At 36.9% G+C, this 22,294-nt stretch overlaps 1 protein-coding gene across 2 annotated transcripts; it reads right to left on the reverse strand.

Moving 5' to 3' along the window:
* Nucleotides 1–1,143: 1,143 nt before the first annotated feature.
* arih1 (ariadne ubiquitin-conjugating enzyme E2 binding protein homolog 1 (Drosophila)) lies at nucleotides 1,144–21,490 on the reverse strand. Of its 2 annotated transcripts, none has more exons than XM_073850289.1 (14): nucleotides 20,494–21,490; nucleotides 17,795–17,862; nucleotides 17,546–17,690; nucleotides 15,076–15,168; nucleotides 13,572–13,627; nucleotides 12,904–12,970; nucleotides 12,519–12,625; nucleotides 12,135–12,177; nucleotides 10,816–10,887; nucleotides 10,595–10,725; nucleotides 7,347–7,413; nucleotides 6,999–7,259; nucleotides 6,793–6,905; nucleotides 1,144–3,531 (listed from the first exon to the last, which is right to left on the reverse strand). In XM_073850289.1, the coding sequence occupies exons 1-14, from the start codon at nucleotides 20,776–20,778 to the stop codon at nucleotides 3,447–3,449; spliced, it is 1,593 nt and encodes a 530-aa protein (XP_073706390.1). In that variant the 5' UTR covers nucleotides 20,779–21,490; the 3' UTR covers nucleotides 1,144–3,446. The 2 variants fall into 2 exon arrangements, with proteins under 2 accessions (XP_073706390.1, XP_073706391.1); XM_073850290.1 differs by having other exon boundaries at nucleotides 7,356–7,413; nucleotides 20,494–21,487.
* Nucleotides 21,491–22,294: the final 804 nt, after the last annotated feature.

Raw genomic sequence — 22,294 nt, forward strand, 5'->3', positions numbered from 1 at the left:
TCCCTATAAAGTTTCTATAGCAGGGCCGGGGGCCCCCTGAAAGCACCGACCCCCCACCACCACCAGCACCACCACCACAACCACCACAATTCAAGGGCCCTTGGCAGCCAAACACCCTCCCTATAGGGTCAGGGCAGGGGCCCTTGTAAGCAGAGGTTTAAAGAATGTAGGCCCTCTAAAATAGACAAACGAAAATACATTGTTGATAAACGTTGCAAATTGTTTTGGCCCCGCTGGCCCGGTCCGTAATCCGTCCCTGAAATTTAGTAGTACATTATCCGTGCACTCCATGCTGTTGTTTACATCGGAGTATCCCAATATGGCCGTGCATCCGGGTAACTGACCAAATTGTGATGTAATTTGTCCAACTCGTTTTTTTTTTTTGGTTTTTTTTATTCGGCCATGTTTAGCATGAGAATCCAACTCAGTGTAAATAAATCAGAATGCATGAAATAGCATTAGACTTACCTTTTAACCTATTAGTTTCTTTTTTTTCTGAAAAAGTGGAAGTGGAATAAGTGGTTTCCTTGTGAACTTATGGATCAACTTCTGCAACAAAATGTGTTTAGTGATACTTCTCAGAGAAATATTATAGTGATTTTTTAACATCCCATTTGTCCTGTAGGTTTAATCTTATCTTGAAGTGATTCTCACAGGGCAGTGAGGGCACAAAGATAAAGAGTTGAATAATTTAATCTCATATATTTGACCAATGAGACAATATCCACCAAATACAGAGTCCATGTTGTATTATTGTCACAGTTCTTCAATTAAGACCAGGGTGCCCAATTCCTGCAGACTTAAGCCTTTTTTTTTTCTCCAAGTGGTACTGGAGATCTTAATTAGTTGGTTGGGTTGTGTTCAGTCAGGGTTGGAGTTGAACTTTGAGGAAGGTAGATCTCCAGGAACAGAACTGGGACGAATCAGTTAAGATTGGTCTCCCCCTGCTGGACATTTACTCTCAAATATCTGTAATGGCATCTATCTGCTTTATTCGTGGACTGCATAATCCTTTGGATGAGATCCGTTTTATATAAAGCACCAACAGCGTCTTATATTACTGACAAACAATCCAAACCAATAAAAAACCCTAGACGTGCCAAACGCACCAGCTTGAAATAAAACACAGAAGCACAAAGAATCTAAAGCAATGTTTGCAACATTTTGCACTTTAATATTTGTTTTCTTCAAAACGGACAACTAATTTCTTACACATTTGTACACTATGTATATAAGAAATCAAAAAAAAATTTAATTGAATAAAGAAAAGGATACATGTAGAAAAGTATTAAAAGTTTTTGGATGTCTCAACAAAATGAGAGTAGCTGCTTTTTGTTACCGTCAATGTTAAATTTGGATGCTCATGAGCTAGCAGACATGATCAAATAGGCGTAACTGAGAAGCAAAGTGGCCGGAAGGGGACAGTTAAAACACACACTAAAGCTGCATACTGGGGCAGTAGAACCATGTTTTGTAGATCACACCGTGTTCCTACAAAATAAATAGCCAAACTTCCCAGATTTTCCTATTTCTTGTTCTGCATTTAATAGTCAAAGTGTGTTATACCTGGAAGACCATCTCAGCACTCATCCATGGCATATTACAAAGACTTACATCACAAAAATTGCAATCATTCCCAGCACACAAAGCAAAAGGATTAACAGGCCGCTATTACTTTGAATGAAAAAAAAAATGCATTCTAGGAGCGCATTTGAAGTATAAAAAAAAGAAGAAAGAAAAGCCAATATACGAGTCATACTTCCAGCAGAAAGTGAGAGGGGGAGAAACAAACAAACAAACAAAAAACTAAAATCACCAGTTTGAGATTGACACTTTGGTGTTGTCTGAATACGCCAACTTGATCTGCAATGACACTGTCCCACCTGTGTCTATCCCAGAACCCCACCCCTGTACCCCTGATGACAGGGTCTCAGTGCTTCAACGATGGTCACGGTGCGTCCACACACAATTTGTACAATTTTGCATGAACAAAGTGTACACAAATGCAACATCACAGTACGAAGGTTACATCACATATTCCCTGCAAACTATATCATGACTCGAACGGCCCTTTGGAAACCATCCCGGGTGCAAAGGTGTGATTATTTTACACAAAATGAATTAAAGCAGGAGAGATAACAGTGGCTTCCGACTACTAGTTCTGCGGTGTGCAAAAGAATCGATCATGTGGAAAATGCCTAACCCTGTTTGTCAATGGCTCAGTTGGAACACTTGACAACAGATGTCAAGAAAGCAGCTCAACGGGCCTGTCGGTACAATTTCATCAACGTGCGTGTCGAGCCAGGGTCGGGATCGAAGAATGAACTTCAGAGAGACAAAAAGAAAAAATATAAAAGGTTATATGAGTGAATGTCACTCAGTTTGGCTCTCAGAAATTATTCATATAACTCTTAAAATCATATTATGATACTAGGAGGGAGGAGAGAGGAGGATAACAGCAAAGGAGGCAGAGCAGAGGAAACCACTGTTCTGTTTTAAAACTTTTGGAAAAAGCAGCGAACATTAAACTACCCCCATTTCCTCCGAGCGTAAAGCCAGAAGCTCTCGAAAAACTCCTAGTAGGCAGAAAAGCGCCACCTTGGCATGATCTGCTCGATTTGGCAGAATGTAGCCCTGCTCAGTCCCTGTGGAGCAAAGGGGAGGAGCGGAGGGAGAGACACGAGCTCCCGATTTACGTCAAGCATGTGTCAAGTCCAAACCGATCCAAGATAGGGAAAGACACTCAATCTACACAGCAAATATACATTTTTTTTTTATATTTGTAAAGATAAATATCTTTTAAAAATGATGCAAACACATGCCACTCTTACTCTTTAACTTCCATGCATATGCATTATTTACAAATTGAAAAATACCGATTTTGTCATCTTTCCTTTTTTTTTTTTTTGGTGTTTTTTGTGTTCTATTCCACTAACGTCTGTAAGCTGAAAAGTCGCCTCCTTGCAATCAACCGATCGACTGACACTCAGCGACCCAAAGACGGATCTCGCCAGACATGGTCAGAATGAATTAAAGCCATTTTGAAAACAAAGTCCATTTTCCACACACAAAAAGAGTATATAAAATAAAAAGTCAAACAGAAACACGTCCACAAACGTAACTGATAAGGAGGGAACAGATTTCCGAGGGCAAGATCTTACAATGCAAGCAAAAGGAAGATATTTCGCCTCTTTGTCTTGCGCTTCACGCTGCTAACAATACTGTTGAACATGTAATATTTTAATTTTTAATATTCTAACTTTGTCATTTAAATATAATTTACTCTTATGCTTTTCTTCAAAACAAAAATCTGGAAAAGTTATGCGATGCAGGGCGGTTTTGCCGGGGGAGGAGGCAGCAGAGGTCTGTGCTGCTCTTTTGTCATTGCATCAGCGCTCTAATGGGTGGAGTTTGTCTCCGAGAGTCTGTGGTGTGGAGATGTAGCCTCAATCCTCGATGTACTCCCACAGGTCTTTGTCATAACCTTCATGTACGTGTTGCAGCAGCACTCTCCGTCTGCTCTCACAGTATCTGCACACAGGAGCAGCAAAACATTGACTGTTATAAACCAAAAAACACTTGGAATGAAATAAAAGTTGTTTTATGTCAAGGAAGGGAATTTAAATGCACAAGATTTTCTAACAAAACAACATCTCTATGAATTTTTACATTTATAGGCAAGTATTTTATGATAGATATTTTAAAATATTTAGAGCACTTTAGGGCTGTCAAATGATTGATCGCTTCCAAAATAAAAGTTTTTGTTTATAAAATCTTTGTGTGTATCAGGGCGTTTCCTCAGAGGAGGCAAAAGAGGCAGTGTCTAAAAGTGTATAAATCACGATTTTTTTTTAAGTAAACATTGTCCAACAGCGACACCAGCAGGTACATTTTAGCTGGAGTTCCTGTCTCACTCGCTTCCCCTGCCCACTGACTTTGAACAGACCACCCTAAGTGTGTGGTGACTTTTTTGGGGGGTAATTGAGAATGAATGGGGGAAAGTCACGTGAGAGGAAGCAGTGCCTCAATCGTGATATGATCGTTTTATTCGGCTGTGATTGGTTTATGCGATAAATCCTGCCTCTTGTGTTCATGCCCATTCGCGAATCAGTCTGAATGAACAATATAATGGCGTCATTGGGAAGACTAATTTTGAAAAGCAAGTAAACAGCTCACACACTTAGATATAACCACTTTGTTACATCAAAATAGGACTTGAAATAGCATGATCTGTGGGAGTTTTTAGTGAGTAATCAACTCTGCGTCTGTGACCAGTGTTTACAAGCTTTCATGACGGATGATCTGAAAAGTTAACCAGTTAGTTGTTACTGCCTTGAGTTATTATTTTGGAATAAATGTAAAATACTTGAGATACATACTTGGCTTTAATAAATAGAATATTAATTACGATGTTAAAGTAAAAATATACGATTTTTTTTCTATCATTTATTTCTGTAAGTAATGTTTATTTAACCAAGAAAATGTGACTGGGACAAGAATTTACATTTGATTTAAAAAATAAAAAACTGAGGACTTTGCCTCCTCATTCCAGAAGACCACCGCACACCACTGGTGTGTATACTGTGTATATTTATTATGTATATATAAATACACACACACCCTCCCTATATTTAAAAAAAAATATTTACATGTACATATTTATATTCATATAATTGATATTATATATATTTTTAATTTTTTTCTTAAATATATACATTCATGTGTTTATTTATATACATAAATACAAACATTATTTTTATTTTATTAATCATTTGACAGCACTAATTAATTTAGGAACTTTTTTCAGAAAATACCATATTTTGTACCAAATAAAGGAATATTGTTTTTTGTTGTTGGACTTAGATTGGTTTTAAAGGGACAGTTCACCCCAAAATTAAAATTACCCCATGATTTATTCAATTATTTGTACTTGTGTGTACATGACTTTCTTCTTTTAGAAGAATACATCGGAGTTATAACTAAAAATATCCTGGCTCTTCCAAGCTTTATAATTGCAGTGAATGGCTGTTGATATTCAATCGTCCAACAGAAGTCCAATGAAAAGTGCATAAATCCATCATAATATACTCCACACGGCTAATAAAGGCCTTCTGAAGGGAATCGAAGCGTTTGTGTAAGAAAAATATCCATATTTAAAACTTTATAAATTGTAATCTCGAGCTTCGGCTAACTGTCATACACATGTTCACGAGAGAGTGGTGTTCCAGATGACAATGTAGTGTAATGGTGCGTTCACACCGCCCCAAACATCAGCGTCAGTTGCGGCAAGATTACATGTAAAGTCTATGGTTGAGTCCGTCAGAGGTCCGTCAGAGGCTCTGCGGTGCGTTGTGCGTTGGATCCGTCAACTTTTCAAGCGTTACCTGCGTTTCAAGCGTCAACGCAGCAAACGCAAGCAACGCAGAAGTTCAGCTAACTGAACTTTTGACGGACTTGACGCAGTGCGTCAACCAATCAGAGCGTCTCACTGTAGCGACGTCACCACACGTATCTTGAATGAAGCGGGAGCAGAAAAAAAATAATATCAACAATGGAAAACAAAAGCTCATTGTAGCCGTCTGCAATCGCAGATAATTGTATGATCCGTCCTCGTTGTTGTATAAAGTTAGGAATGAAAAGGAACTTGGATGAAGATTGCTGAAGAGATCGGGATGTCAGGTAAGTTATCAAATCTTTTCTCAACGCAATTATTTTCCATTTCGTTATCTAGTGAAACATGGTCATGAGAAGATTCCAAAATGTCCAGTCCCTACTAGTTTCCCATGGTTTATTCAGGGGAAGAGTGCAAAAAGCGGTGGAGGAGTCTGAGGGACAGAGCGTTGCCTGACGTGTGCGGTGTGAACGTACCAAAAAGCAAGCGTTGCAAGCTTCAACGTATATGCGTCAAACTAGATGTGTTGGGAGCGTTGCCTGACGCAGACAAAGTGTGCGGTGTGAACGCACCATAAGTGACGAACACAGAACAAAAAAAGACTGATCAGGTGCTAAATTAAGGGTACAAAAATAGAATTTGTAAAGAAACATGTCGGAAGATTTCGATATATGCCAATACTGGTTTTCTTTTTTCTGTAAGCAAAACTTGGTTCTTGTGAGACTAGCACATTCTCACCAGAGCTTACACTACGCCTACGTCCTACGTTATCTGCTGGAACACCACTCTCTCATGAACGTGTGTGTATGACTGTTAGCGGAAGCTAGAGATTACAAGATTTTATGATGGGTGAATGCACTTTATTGGACTTCTATTGAACTATTGAATCTCAACAGCCATTCACTTCCATTATAAAGCTTGGAAGAGCCAGGACATTTTTATAATATAACTCTGATTGTAATTCTCCGAAAGAAGAAAGTCATATACAACTAGGATGGCTTAAGGGTGAGTGACTCATGTTTGGGTGAATTTTTCCTTTAAATCCATGTCATATGCAGATAAATGTTACAGTTTCTCTCAAAAGGGAGTTCCCCCAAAAATGTAAACTGTCATCATTTACTCACCCTCATGTCTTTCCAAAGCTGTATGCATTTCTACACATTTTAAAGATAGCTAAGAATCAAACACCTTCGGTTTTAGACTTTCATTGTATTTTTTGGCCAAACAATGGAAGTCAAAAGAAACAGAAACCATTTGGTTACCAACATTCTTCAAAATATATTTTTTAACCCCAAAGTGATGATTTGGGGATAAAAAGTCCTACAGTTTGGGAACGACATGAGGTAAATCATGACCATTTTAATTTTTGGGTGAATTATCCCTTAAATTTGTACACTTGCCTATATTTATCTTGTACTTTCTGCTTAATGTCCTGCAGAGAATCTTGGGAGATGTCTCGTTCCAGGTATCCAGACAGAACCTCTGTGGCATTCTCCAGATCTGCCTGGTTATTCTGGGTGTAAACACAAACCACAAAACATTTAAAATGACATTATTTATGTGTTTACAACACAATTCAATACCGAAATGATCATCTCTGTTTTACCTCGAAGATGATAGACTGGTTGTTCTTCTTGAGGTAGAACGCAAAGACGTAGGTGAACATGAGCGTGGAGCGGCACTGGCACAGCACATCCACAGCTTTCTTCAGGAACTGCACCTCGATCCACGACATGTTGTGCTGCTGCATCTCCTCCATCTTCTGTTTGACCTGGGCGTACAGCTTGTGCTCGAAGCGCAGGCTCTGCATGTGATTCATGTAGCGGTTGCAGTAGAACAGGTACCGCTGCAGGGCTGCTCTGGAGCGCTGTACAACACACACATTTTTTTTTTTTTAATGTTTAATAATGAGACCACAATTCGAATGTTCAGACATTAGCACAAATGGACTGACATGACTTGCCTCTTGAGCATCCCGGGCTGCCTTGGCATCATCCTCGTTGTAACGATTACAGTTGTACCTATGGATCAAAACACATTCAAGAAATAATGATATTAGCCAATAATGTTTTAGACATCAACAAACAAATATAAAATTCAACAAAAATGTTTACAAACATAACGAAACATTAAACCGTCTGAATTTTTCTGTGGTCTCCAGCTTAATGAGTCACTCTATGTTTTTTTAAAGTGATGTTTGCAAGTTATTTGTAAACAGATGACTCTACGGAACGAGGAGGAGGAGAAAGCTAGCCTTTGAGCTCTCAAGTTTAAGTGGGACCTGTTGATCAAAGATGTGCATATGAAAATGTTTGCTTGGGAAAAGGTAGATGAGGAGCATATAGGTTTATCTGAGAGAGTTCGGGGAGTTCATAGTCGCATTTGATGGTGGACAGTTCTATTTAGGTGTGTTTGGTTCAAAAAGCTTACATAAACACAGAAATAAAAAAACAGTGAGGGAAAAAAATTGCTACCCTGCTGATTTTGTACATTTGCTGAAGTTTGCTAATGAACATCTGAACGATTCAGAGGAGAACTGGGTGAAAGTGTCGTGGTCAGATTAGACCAAAATCAAGGTCTTTGGCATCAACTCAACTCGCCGTGTTTGGAGGAGGAGGAATGCTGCCTATGACCCCAAGAACACCATCCCCACTGTCAAACATGGAGGTGGAAACATTATGCTTTGGGGTTGTTTTTCTGCTAAGGGGACACAACTGCATCGCATTAAAGGGACGATGGACAGGGCCATGTACCGTCAAATCTTGGGTGAGAACCTACTTCCCTCAGCCAGGGCACTGAAAATGGGTCGTGGATGGGTATTCCAGCATGACAATGACCCAAAACACACGGCCAAGGCAACAAAGAAGTGGCTTAAGAAGAAGCACATGAAGGTCCTGGAGTGGTCTAGCCAGTCTCCAGACCTTAATCCCATAGAAAATCTTTGGAGGGAGCTGAAGGTTTGAGTTGCCAAACATCAGCCTTGAAACCTTAATGACTTGGAGAAGATTTGCAAAGAGGAGTGGGACAAAATCCCTCCTGAGATGTGTGCAAACCTGGTGGCCAACCTTACGTCTGTGATTGCCAACAAGTTTTGCCACCAAGTACTAGTAAGTCATGTTTTGTCAAATACTTACTTTACTCATTAAAATGCAATCAATTTATACCTTTTTTTAAATGAGTTTTTCTGGATTTTTTTGTTGTTATTCTGTCTCTCATTGTTCAAATAAACCTACCATTAAAATAGACAAATTATTTCTTTGTCAGTGGGCAAATGTACAAAATCAGCAGGGAATCAAATAATTTTTTCCCTCACTGTAAATTTATAGGAATGAAAATATGTTTGTGTTTTAAGTATTTGTGAAAGCTTCTAAACTGCTGTCAATTCACATTAATTCAGGATTCAATTTCAAAGGCAGACAACATACAACAATCCTGCTTGGGGGGAAGAAAAATAAATACATACATAAATAAAATAACATAAAATAAAATAAAAAGATTAAATAATTTTCCAAAAAGTATTCTTATTTTTTATTCTCTTATTAGGTCTTTAAAAAGAGAAAAGAAAAATGATTTATGATTAAATCCTGTGACCAGAAATTTCTGACATTAAAATATAATAATAACACAATAACCTTGATGGTGGATTGCCAACTAGGTGCAAATTATAGTGCTGTGACAATGACAAATTTACATTAATTGCAACCTTCAGGTGTATATTAAACATAATTATCTTAAATTGTTTTAATTATTATAATTCTGTCTGTCCACTGTATAAACTACACACACCAGGTTGCTTTTTTTTAGGACATTTGGCAACTCTTTACTTGAAGCTTTAATGAAGGGAACGCATTTGTGTGAAAGGGAACCCCGGGTATCAAGACTAGTTTGGTAAATATAACGTAAATGATTTCTCTTACTGAAATATGTAGTAGAAAACCTATTAAAGATTTACATTCTTTGAAAAATCCACATCGTTTTAAACATATCTTGGACTGGAGAGCACCATTATTTCGATTATGTTAAATGATTGCAATCGTGAGATAGTGGCACTACCTATTGCTACTTTTACCAACACAACTCGGAAAATAAAATACTGATACGATGCCACACTGCACGGCTTTTGGTTGTAATTTTCAGTCTTTTTCAGGGCAAGAAAAGCAATATAGATTTGTACTGCTTTCCTAGCGATAAGAGGAGGAGAAAACAATGGGAAGATGCCTGTGGATGAAGAAAACTTTATAAAGACCCAAGTCTGTGTTCTCTCCACTTTAGCCCTGATGCCTTTTAAGTTTTTAGTAGACTACAGCTACTGAAAGAGCTTACAAATGGCAGAGACAAGAAACGCTAGATGGCATCCTGGCAGGATGTAAACATGCCGATGTTTGTCATGACACTGCAGCCACTTAAGGAGTTTCTCGGCACAGATCTCACTCGATATCCAGGGCATTTAGACTCATTTTGAGGAACAACTATGGTAAGGCATTTGGTTTAAGCCTATGCTTATATCCATTGCCACCTGTAAGCTCTTTCACTAGCTGTGGTCATCGTATCAGTATTTTATTTTCCAAGTTGTGTTGCAGTAAAAATAGCAACAGGTAGCACTTGTAGCTCCATTTTGTTCGATTGCAATGTTTTTCATCATTCCAAAATTGGCGCCTCTTATAGTCCAAAATATGTATAAAAAAAAACAATGTGGATTTTTTAAATAACATAAGTGGGTTTTCCACTACATATTTCAGTAAGAGACATTTACATTATAGTAAGCCATATAAGTCTTAATACCTGGGGAACCCTTTAAAGAAAGGTTCAGAAGAAAGTGGAAGAAGTGCAGCTGTTAATCCTGGCTGTCCAGGAGTTATTTAATAAAGTGGGTTAAATTAAACACACCTTGTAACCACTGAGCTTTTCATATTTGCCATACCGTCGCACATGCTCGCGTTTTCTGCATCATAAAAATGTGATCAGCAAGTTTAAAGATCACGTACTAAATCAATGAAATTGATTATTAGCTAGTTACAATAAGTGGCTAATCATTAGGATTGACAGAAACTTAAGAAACTGGGTTGGGAATTACTGAAATACATGATCCTTGCAGATACATACTTTAATATTAATATATTTTTGACTGTTAATATAAGGTCTAATAACCTTAACCAATAATAAAAATAAAAAAAACACTAGAATATAAAGATCTGGACCTACCAAGCAGAGCCATGTGGCTCCCAGGGCCCCAGGCAAACCCAGCAGAACTCTGCTTTGCAGTTCTGGTTCCGGCACACCATGTGGTTGCAGCCACCATCTTTTTCTATGGTGACGTGGCATTTTGGACATTCCTGCGACACAACAGGAAGAAAGTTGTTCTTCTGGGTCATCAGAACACACAGGGAAAACTTTACCACAACAAAGCAAGCCTAACCACTGACCTTTGTATTTGCTGCAATCCAGTTTGATGTCTCACTGTCATCATCACATTTTTTAATCCATTTTCTTAACCACTGGGAACAAGAGGACGACATATGGGAATCAATTCACCAATAACAATTAGGACAACTAAAAAATGAGGTATTCGTGACAGAATATTACATAAAAACAACATGTTTAGGAGTTGTGTCAGTTGCTTATGAAGGGTTAAATGTTCTCTCTCACTGGAAGATGATTGTAATCCCCATATGAGAAGCACAAGGGACTAGAAGCTTCCTTTGTTTTTGCCAAGACTACCCCCACAATAACAAGACAAGTCTCTGAAGAGCCTCTTAATGCTGAGAGTTGGAGAGGTGGCAGTCTGTTAGCTTTCTTTGTTCAGATAGAAAAACACTTGCCATACCAAATCAACATGTTCCCCTGCTTTCTACTGAAATTGCTACACTTAAAATATGCATTACTTTTTTTTTTTTTTTAGCCCTGTCCTAAACATGGATGGATGTCTATGAATGGCATTGGAAAGGGGCATTCTACTCATTTTGCCTCAGTATTTAGAGAGAATGGGTGTTTATACAGGGTTTTGGAGTTCAAGAGAACCTAAATAAATAAGGGTATTTATGAAAGAGTATGACCTAAGTTTGTCAGCCAGAAAAAACAAACAAAACTGTGCTTAAAGGGATAGTTCACCCAAAAATAAAAATTCTGTCATTAATTACTCGCACTCATGTGATTCCAAACCCGTAAGACCGCTGTTTATCTTCGGAACACAAATTAAGATATTTTTCATGAAATCCCTGCATAGATAGCAACACGACTGAAACATTTAAAGCCCAGAAAGGTAGTAAGGACATTGATAAAATAGTCCATGTGACATCAGTGGTAATGTTATGAAGCTACAAGATTACTTTTTGTGCACAAAGAAAACACAAATAATGACGTTATTCAGAAGAAATTGTTGAGTAAAGTCGTTATTTTTGTTTTCTTTGGGCACAAAAAGTATTTTCCATAGCTTCATAAAATCTCAGAAAGATTTCCGATTTCATCAAAAATTTCTTAATTTGTATTCTGAAGATGAACAAGGTCTTACAGGTTTGGAGCGACATAAGGGTGAGCAATTAATGACAGAATTGTAATTTTTGGGTGAACTAGCCCTTTAACTTTGAAAAACAGGTATTTTTGACAATGAAATGCTTCAAAAAAAAAAAAAGTACAATAACACAAAGCCATGACTCAACATATTTATATATAAACACTGATAGTATTGTTGTGCAATTCCAGTTGGTCTTACAGATTTTAAACATACAATGTTGTCTCAACACACCTTACACTTCACTGGATCGTGCCAATTTTCTCCACAGTTGAAGCTGAAAAACAAGCACAAATATTATGAACACAAATAAGACTTGATCTCTTTAAAATGATAAAATACATCATTTGTTTTTAAAATAAGTAATAATATTTTCACAATATTCAAAATACATTTACTGAATTTATCAAATAAGCATGCTCTTTGCCCTAATGACTCTTTGCTTCCCAAAATGAACAGGTAGTTGTGAAAGCTGGATGAGATTACCAGTGCAATCTAGGGAACATGTCTCCTGAGTTCTAGTGTCACAGGGTTTTCCCTGAGCTGGTGGAAGCCCTAAAACTGATCTGAGGTCATGTTCCAAAAGTATTTGATCTCATTAGCAGTGCAGTGTCTTACCAAAACTGCCGACCACACTTGCACCGTACAGGTTTGGCATCTGGGTACTGTACTTTGACAACATGATGACAGTCAGGTGCTGGACACCATTTTAACAGTCGGTTACACTGCAGAGGAAGAGAAGAAATCACAACTAAATGCTAATGATTCATGTTATCAAGCATTATTTGATAAATGTCTTGTGTTTCAATAAAAACCAGGAAGCATGACCTTTTTACAAAGAATCTTGAAGTAATCTTAAACATTTCTTAATTTTTACCTACAACTTTATTCTAAATTGGCGAAACTCTTAAAGCTTTTATTTATTTGCGACAAAAAAGAACAGATTTTCTGTAGTATCAAAATTTCAGACCACAATATATAACATAATGGAATGAAATCATACCTCTACAAAACTATTGGTTATTAAATGCTGGTACTTCAACTTCACTTTTGAATCTGTAATCAGTCGCCTGTTGAAAGAATAGACATATATTTAGTTTACGGAAAAACAGACATACATGCTTAAATACTGTTTTTAATTTCCACCAAAGGGCACAAAGTGTATACAAAAGGATCAGACCCTGTACCTGCATGACAAAAGCAGCAGGGAGATCATATGTAGGTTAAGACAGCTGTGCGAATCCAAAATAATCTAATTGAATCGACAGGAGGTGCCGTGTTGTGACTCACACCTCCAGCAAGACAGGGAAACAGAGTGTCCTACTTCTGACTAGGAATAAACTCTATCAGCTCAACTAGGATAGCCATAATATACTTTAGGACGCACTATTTCATGGCTGAGCCGAGGAACAATAAACCCAAAAACACTTCTTTTTTTTCAAAACAGTATGAGAGTGGAGATTTCTCTTACAAAAATAAATGGGAGAAATTATAATGACGTGATTTTTGAAACAATTTCAATACTGAGATTAAGATATGTGGTACATAATTACACAACTGCCTACATACAAAAGTGTGGCTGCAGAGAGAACTTCCTTTGCTTAAAAATAAATAAAAAAACAATTTACATGAGTCTTTCTATAAATATTGATTTATTTCTCAAACACTTACATGACTGTGTTGTCATCCACCAGAATATCACAGCTATGAGCAGGACAAGAAATGGTCTAGAATGGAAACAAACAAGCTTGTGTTACAACAGGTCAGAGAAACAGACTCAACGTCAGTTGACACAGAAAAAAAAATCTGCAATAGCCAGTTTGAATAGTTGAACTGCTAAATATGAAATAGCTGCAGTATGTACATCAATCTATGAGACTTACAGGCCTCATGTGTTTGTGTGTGATTTCCACATGTCAATTTCAAATGCACTTCCTGGTCAAAATGCCTGACTTTGCAAGCAATAAATGTAAACACAGCCTGTTATGGTCATTTTGAGACATAAATAATCAGGAGAAAAGCCAAAGTGTTTCAAAACATTTAAACTTTGAAGTGTAAATGCACTGGCTGCAAATTATGTTTATATTATTAAGCAAGCGATACTGACACTGCTATTCTTTTTTAAATTCATAATTACAAGCAAATTTAGCAATTACAAAATTACTTAGATGACCTGAAGGCTACACTACCGTTCAAATGTTTGGGATGGGATCAGTCAGACCCTTTTTTCCCAAAGAAATCAGTACTTCCATTTAACAAGAATGCATTAAATAAATCAAAAATGGCAGTAAATATTTTCTATTCATCAAAAAAAAAAATTTGAAAAAAGTACCAAGGTTTCCACAAAAAAGAAAACATTGGTAATAATAATTTCTTAACTTTCTAAATGAGCATTAGAAATGTTTCTAAAGGGTTACATGACACTAAAACTGCAGTAATGGCTGCTGACAAAAATAAAACGTTAAAATATTAAAATAAAACAGTAATTTGAAATGTAAATATATATGTAAATATTGTTTTTACCGTACTTTTAATCAAATAAATGCAGCCTTAGTGAGCATAAGAGACTTTCAGAAAATGAATCTTGCCGACCCCAGACTTTTAAATTGTTGTGTATATTATTAAAGGGATAGTTTATCCAAAATTAAAATTCTGTCATTAATTACATGCGAGTTCTATGTCAGAATGCCGCCTCCTGCGTCAGTAGGATCACACTCATGCATCGTGATACTCTCGGTAATGGCGGTGAACACTGATAGAAAAGAAGAATTGTAGAATTAAGTTGTTATTCGTGTTTTTTTTTGCTCACAAAAAGGTATTCTCCACTGATATCACATGGACAATTTTAACAATGTCATTACTACCTTCCTGGGCCTTGAATGTGTCAGCTGCATTGCTGTCTATGCAGGGTCAGAAAGCTGTCAGATTTCATCAAAAATATCTCAGTTGGTGTTGCAAAGTTGAACGAATGTCTAACGGGTTTGGAACGACATGAGAGTGGGTTTTCATTTACAGGTGAACCATCCCTTTAATTTTGTTTACTACTTTTCAACTTTTTAAATAAAAATGTGTTTGTATTAGTTGTTTATGTGGCACTGTGAATTCAATATTTCAATCAATTCATTTTGGTATCATGGCATCAAAGGTTCCATGTACTAAGAGTTGGAATATGTACCTGTCCCATTCCTTCCTCTATGATTTTGGTGGTTAAGTAATCACCCCAGCACTGCATGCAGAACTTGTGCCCACATTCCAGACCAGTGAAGTACTGCAAAAGAACAACCAACAGCAAATCCACATTTAGAAAAGGTTACAATTAATAACACAAGCAATCTTTAGTGTAAGTAAGTAGTGTAGTGTAGAGTAGCGTAAATGTCTATTTCTAATAGTCAGTAATACATTTCTTCTTTTACGGTGGCTCCTGCAACAGTGACTCAATAACACAGAATACAAATGGCAAGCACTGCAAAACATTAAACCAAAAAAAAAAAAGCAACGAAACCAATCCTACAGCTATCCATTGCTGTGTGCTCATGAAACACAATGAGCCTTGTTCTGTCCAACAGATCGATACAACCAACAAGGCTGTTTTTTGGCTCAGATAGGGATCTAACAAATCAGGTCTGAGCAGGTGACAGAAGAGTCAGCCGTAGGAATTATCTACTGCTCCTACAAAGTATCCCTTTGTCATGCGTTTTATAGTCTCAGGCCCCCCGGTAGTAAATGCCTGGTTCTCTCTCTTAGGACAACAGACAACGCGGCATGAACAAATCAGCTTAATATTTGTGGTAGGACTGACGCAAGCAGAGCACTGCTTACAACAACATCACAAGTAGTTTAATAGCACTGTGCAGACAGTCCTAATGGTATTTAGGGAACATCTCATGGGAGCCGAGTGGTGGTCAGCTTTATGAAGCAACACATTACCATCGAAATGACAATTCAACCCAACGTCCCAATAAACTGACTTAAAGTTTAAATGCATCCGCAATCAGATTAAAGCTCTTAGTTAAGCAGTACTCTTAACCTCAAACTGATAAGTTTGCTGTATCGAGTTGCCCCAATGGCTCCTTTATTTTAAGCAGACAAGCCGTGAGACAGGGACTTCCTGGTTGACGTTACAGTTAAATAGTTCACAGTCACGATTTCAAAGCAATAAATAGAACAGTTTCCAAATCCCTGCTGCTTAATCCAGAGTTTTCTTTCAGACAGTTGCTGGCTCTCATGACAAAGCTGATCAAAACAATACATGCGTGCAATGCCACATTAAATCTATCCTTTCACTGACACACACATTTCTCAAGGTTCCCTGCAAATCCGAAGACCCGCCTGTTCTTCTCCTCAGTTGCATTGTGTATAATTTGAGTAATCCAGTGAAGAGATTACTGGTGAAAGGAGCTCATTAGAAATCCTTCTTGCCGGCTGAGACACTGTAGTGTGTAGCACAGAGTGGCAAACATGAAAACACAGATTTGTCAAAATAAAACTGCATACCACCTTCACATATTCCACAATGCAACAGCGCCCCATCCATGTGGTAAACAATCTGTTCACACTTCCAATCGATTTAACAGATTCACTGAAAAAAAAAAAGGGCACAGACGGAATCTGCAGACGTTGCTTACTGCTGATTTTCTGAGTAAATATGGAATTCTAATGGAATTCTGTACACTAAAAAATAGACTACAATTTGGTGTCTGTGAAATTTTTAAAGAACTGTTTTTAACTGTGAAAATAGAAAGAAACTTTTCTTAAGAATCCACTTGTTACACTGAACATGAAAAAATCAGACGAACAAATTAAATTTTAAAATATTAAATTAGAAAACTGCTATTCTAAATTGCATTACCTGACAGCACAGAATAAGCAAATCTAATCTTATAATATTTCACAATTTTTATATCTTTGATATCTTTGCATAAATGCAGCCTTGGTAAGCATAAGAGACTTTTAAAAAACTTTTAAAGGGGTAGTTCACTTAAAAATTCTTTCATGAATTACTCACCTTAAATGTCGTTCCAAACCCTTAAGACCTTTGTTCATCTTCAGAACACAAATTATGATATTTCTGATGAAATCTGGGAGTTTTATGACCCTCCAGACAGCAAGGGTCCTACCACGGTCAAGGTACAGAAACGTAGTAAGGATGTCGTTAAAATAGTCTACGTAACATCACTGTAATTTTATGAAGCTACGAGAATACTTTTGTGTGCAACTACTTTATTCAACAGTTTCTTCTCTCCCAGGACAGTTCGACGCCTACGTTTCTGTGTGTTGAGAGAGCTCCCAGATTTAAAAAATATATATATCCTAATTTGTGTTCTGAAGGTTTTACGGATTTGGAAGACTAATTAATAACAGCATTTTCATTTTTGGGTGAACTATTCCTTTAAGAAAACAATAGCATGTGTTAAATGGAGCTGAGAGTACTACACTTTTTAAAGGCTGAAACTACAATCAAATTAGCCGAAATGCCTATTAAAGAGCATTCCAAGGAAAGTGAATGTTCAAAACTGTGTGAACGACCGACATTCCATTTCCGGGCACAGATTCCGTGTGAGCCTGCTAATAAGCTATCAGCACAGCAGCTGTGGAAATGGATTAATCAGCGGCAATGAAAGCGATTCGGCTGGGGGGGCACTGACCGAGTTAGGATAGTTGAGATAGCAGATCTGACATGGCATGTCCTGCGCCGACGATCTTGTGTTCATGAGGCGTGTCCGAGACTTCTTGCTGGGGTTTATAACGTGACACTCTGAAAATAGCTTGTCCAGGTTACCATCGAAGTACCTGCAAAGAGATAAACAGCAGAATTTTCTCATTTACTCCTGAATAAAGACAGGTGTTAGCTGAGTAAAAATCTGGTGGGAAGAAACAACAGACAGAACTGTTACCTTTCCATCAGCTTTTCTTTGTCCCAGTTGAAATGACTAAGTAATATTCTAGTGATTGTAGCAGGATTCTGTAACGAGACATAGGCATACATCTTTTAACACATTGAAAGAAAAAAAAAGTACAGTGGTGTCCAAAATGATTGGAACACTAGTATTTTCACCAGCTAAAAATGGTTTTAACTTAGTTATTCCTATCTTTTTCTATAGTGTGTCAGTAGGAAATATCAGTTTACATTCCCAAATATTCATTCTACCATTAATTGTAATAATCCAGTGAGATTTGTTTTGTTTGCACAAGTAGTCTGACAACAGCCAGTGCTCCACATAGACATCTGATCTCATCATCATCATACAGTGTGTCTGGAATGACATGAAGAAACAAACAAACTGAGAAACCTACCAACCTTCAAAAAACCTACCTGAAAAACTATGTGCAAGAGCATCTAGGGCAAAAGCTGCTTTAGACGCAAAGGATGGTCACACCAAATGTTGATTTAATTTAGTTAATAGAAGTTAACTGATAAAAGAAAATCTATTAATGACATTAACTTTGACAGGTAGGTTTATTGAAGCATCTTGAAGACATTACCACAGTTCTTTTGGATTTAGTCCCAGTTTGTTTCTTCATGTCATTCCAGACAGACTGGATGATGATGATGATGAGATCAGATAAAAGATAGAAATAACTGAATTAAAACCATTTTATAGCTGGTGAAAATACTAGTGCTAATAAATTCTAATACTAGTTCTAATAATTTTGGTCACCATTAAATTCTCTTTAAATACTTAACAGGAACAGGTCAGAATAAGCATGCTGTTTTCATCAATTTTACATAAAAATATCTGTTATGCTGAATGAAATTAGAGCATTTCATCCATATTCTGATCATGTATTTTCACAAAAGTTATCTGAAACATTAAATTAGACACTCTACTTGCATTTAAAGATTTGTATTTAAACTTTTCATAATGCTGTCACCAATATAGATAGATGGACAGATTGATAGATAGATTGATAAACAGATAGGTAGACTACAAATGTATTTAATATCCATGGTTACAAACACCCACTTTTCTGCTTAAAATGCGATCCTGGACCACAAGTATATTTGTAGCAATAGCCAAAAATTCATTGTATAGGTCAAAATTGTAGATTTTTCTTTTATGCCAAAAACAATTAGGATATTAAGTAAAGATCACGTTCCATAAAGATTTTGTAAATGTCCTACCATAAATAAATATAAAAACTTAATTTTTGATTACTAATATGCATTGCTAAAAACTTCATTTGGACAACTTTAAAGGCGATTTTCTCAATCTTTTGATTTTTTTTTTTTTTTTGCACCCTCAAATTCCAGATTTTCAAACAGTTGTATCTCAGCTAAATATTCTCCTATCCTGACACATCCATACATCAAAGGAAAGTTTACTGATTTATCATTATGTGACAAATTACCAGTCTAATTAAAGCCTAAATAACTGCTAATTGGGTTTATGTCATGAAGAACAACACGCCAAGGAGCAGCAGTGATGTGATTCCCACTGTGTTTAGACAACAGAGAGCCTGTCAGGGAGACAAAGCCTGTACTACATTACTCCAAAAAGGTTATGTGGGCTAACATGTCAAGGTGCATACTGACAGGCAATCCAAAGGGATGAAGGGAGACATGACCAGCATAACCTTCAGGATTTGCAAACACCCTAATCTGACGTTCCTGAACTAAACCAAGGTTTTCTTTGGTTTCTTTTTAAAATGGTAAAAAGCAAGCTTGAACTGTACAGGGACAAAACACACAGCAGATACTCTGAAATGTATCTCTCAATTAGCACAAAATTTGGAAATTAACCAGCATAAACAAAACAAACTGCGGGACGCAGAGTGAAATGTCGAGCTTCAGGAGACAGTTAATACTCTGGAAAGCCTGTGGCTATGACACTGCAGCAGAAAGCAAACATAAATCATTACTCAAATTCACTTTGATGGGCTATTTTTGTACTGTTTAATCAAACATAACCAGCCATGATGAAGCATCGGTTCCGCCATGTTGTTGTCGGGAGCAACTAGGTAACTCACATGCTAACGCGACCTGACCTATATCCCATCTTAACAGATGATGAAGACGACACCTTCTTCATCAGAGTATGAACAACCTGCCTGGAAGACGTGTGAAAAATATTAAGACATCGCAATGTAGTCTCCCGTGTACTTAAATTGTGCTGTATGTAGGTTAGCTTACTAAGCTAGTGTGACCAGGAACAAGGGGTTCTAATAAAATAGAGCGAATTACAACATTATTATTTTACTTTATATGCAACTTGGGTTGTCATGCGTTCACATGCCAATACAAATGTAGTTTTGCTTAAGTAAACCGCATATAATGTGACTTATCAGTCTGATTTTGTATGCAGGTGAACGAGAAGCTGGTTAAGCATCTTATGTCATTACTGGATGTGTTAAGGACATGGAAAAGGCAGGGTTGACGCAAAGCTTCCCCTTCATATCTGTGGTCTTAGCCGTATATTTATTTAGTTGACGTAACAAAGATTATTTTAAAATCTGGTTCAAAGGGGAACAGCTGATGCATTTTCACGTCTCTCCTGTTGTCAACGGGGGGCAAAGTTTCCCAGAAGCATGTAAAAATCTCCTCTTTTGTTATAACGGGTGATCTGAGATTAGGGGAAGCCCTAAAAACACTTACCTGGATGACCTCGTTGACCTCCCTGATACACTCCACCATATGCTGCAGGATCTGTTCGGCGGTTAGAACTTCAAAGCGGTAGTCTTCCTCATCATGGCCGGGCCCGAGGCCGCTGCCTCCCGTCTCCCCGCAGTCGTCTCGGTCTCCGCCGGCCACCACGGGATCAACCAACTCCACCTCGCCGAGCTCCAGGGTGTCGTCCGCGGTCTCCTCTTCGCCGCTGTCTTCGCTGCATTCCTCTTCCTCGTCGTCGAATTCGTAATTGTAACCCTCGTCCGAGTCCATGACTGGGTTGCGTTTAATGTGGCGACACGCCAAGTGGGATAAGTTTGATGTTTAGTATTTGGCAGATAGGGCAGAACAAAACGAGAATACTTTAGCTTGCTAGCATTCCAGTTTTTCTAGCAGCAGAGAAAACAACAACAGAGGAGCGACGCTGCTGCTGGGCCAACAAAGAGACGCAGCGTCATGGGCCGACGCTGGGTGACGTCGTGTGCGTGACACAAAACAAGACCTGTTTTAAAATAAAGTTGTTAGACTACTACTCAAATCAAATTTGTATGTGCTATCATATACTAACATAAACACATTTTATATCAACGGCGAAGTAAGAAAGTACTTACCAGATTTTTCATGTTGTTTTTTTGTAAAGAAGTCTCGTTTGCTCACCCAGTACAGCAAAAACAGTACCATTTTGTAAATATTTTTACTATTTGAAATAACTGCTTTCTATTTGAATATAGTTTAAAATGTAATTTATTCCTGTGATCAAAGCTAAATTTTTAGCATCATTACTCCAGTCTTCAGTGTCACAATTATTGTCATAATCATTTTAATATGCTGATTTGCTGTTCAAGAAACTTTTTTTATTATCAATATTTAAAACAGCTGAGTACATTATGTCAGGATTCTGTAATGAATAGAAAGATCCTAAGATCAGAATTTATCTGAAATAAAAAGCTTTTGTAACATTATACACTATATAACATTCAAAAGTTTAGAGTCAGTATCTTTTTTTTAATAAATTATAGAAATTAATACTTTTATTTAGCAAGAATGCTTTAAATTGTTTAAAATTAATGATAAAGACATTTATAATGTTACAAAAGATTTCTTTTTCAGATAAATGCTGTTCTTCTGAACTTTCTATTCATCAAAGAAACCTGAAACAATTCTGTTTTTTTTTTTTGAGCAGCAAATCATTAGAATGATTTCTGAAGGATTATGTGACTGGAGTAATGATGCTAAAAATTCAGCTTTGAAATCACAGGAATAAATTACATTTTTAAATATATTCAAATAGAAAACAGTTGTTTTAAACAGTAAAAATATGTCAACATTGTACTGTTTTGTGCAGAAGAGACTTCTTTAAAGAACATTAAAAATCTTACTGTTCAAAACTGTTTTGACTAGTAGTGTATGTTACTCTGTTTTGAATATGTTCAGTGTAACATTTGTTTTACCCTTGTTTCTATTGAATAGTGTGCTGGAAAATTTAGAAAAAAATTACTGGGATAAAACTGGGATGTTCAGGAAGAATTAGAGATATTTTAAAGATGACATTTTGCATCAAAAACCAATACATAGTACAGCTGTTAATTATATTTAGTAAACATCATATGCATAAAAAATAGCTAAAGAAAAGAAAATAGCATAAAGAAAAATCTTTGTATTGTGGATTTGTATAAATATTTCCTTCCGTATTGTTGTGGCAGAATTATTCTCTGTTTATTCTTTCCTTCTTAATTTATTATTAATTTGTCCTGTAAATGCATTTTTACATCTTCAATAAACAATATAT

This window comes from Garra rufa, chromosome 11, assembly GCF_049309525.1.
Source record: "Garra rufa chromosome 11, GarRuf1.0, whole genome shotgun sequence".
Taxonomy (NCBI): Eukaryota; Metazoa; Chordata; class Actinopteri; order Cypriniformes; family Cyprinidae; genus Garra; species Garra rufa.

Excerpts from the sequence above, each read along its gene's own strand:
- arih1 (XM_073850289.1), bottom strand. The coding sequence starts at position 20,778 with ATGGACTCGGACGAGGGTTACAATTACGAATTCGACGACGAGGAAGAG. Across the intron at positions 12,971-13,571 it reads GTGGATGACAACACAGTCAT|GCGACTGATTACAGATTCAA; the intron begins GTAAGTGTTTGA and ends TTCTTTCAACAG. Across the intron at positions 12,178-12,518 it reads AAGTGTGGTCGGCAGTTTTG|CTTCAACTGTGGAGAAAATT; the intron begins GTAAGACACTGC and ends CTTGTTTTTCAG.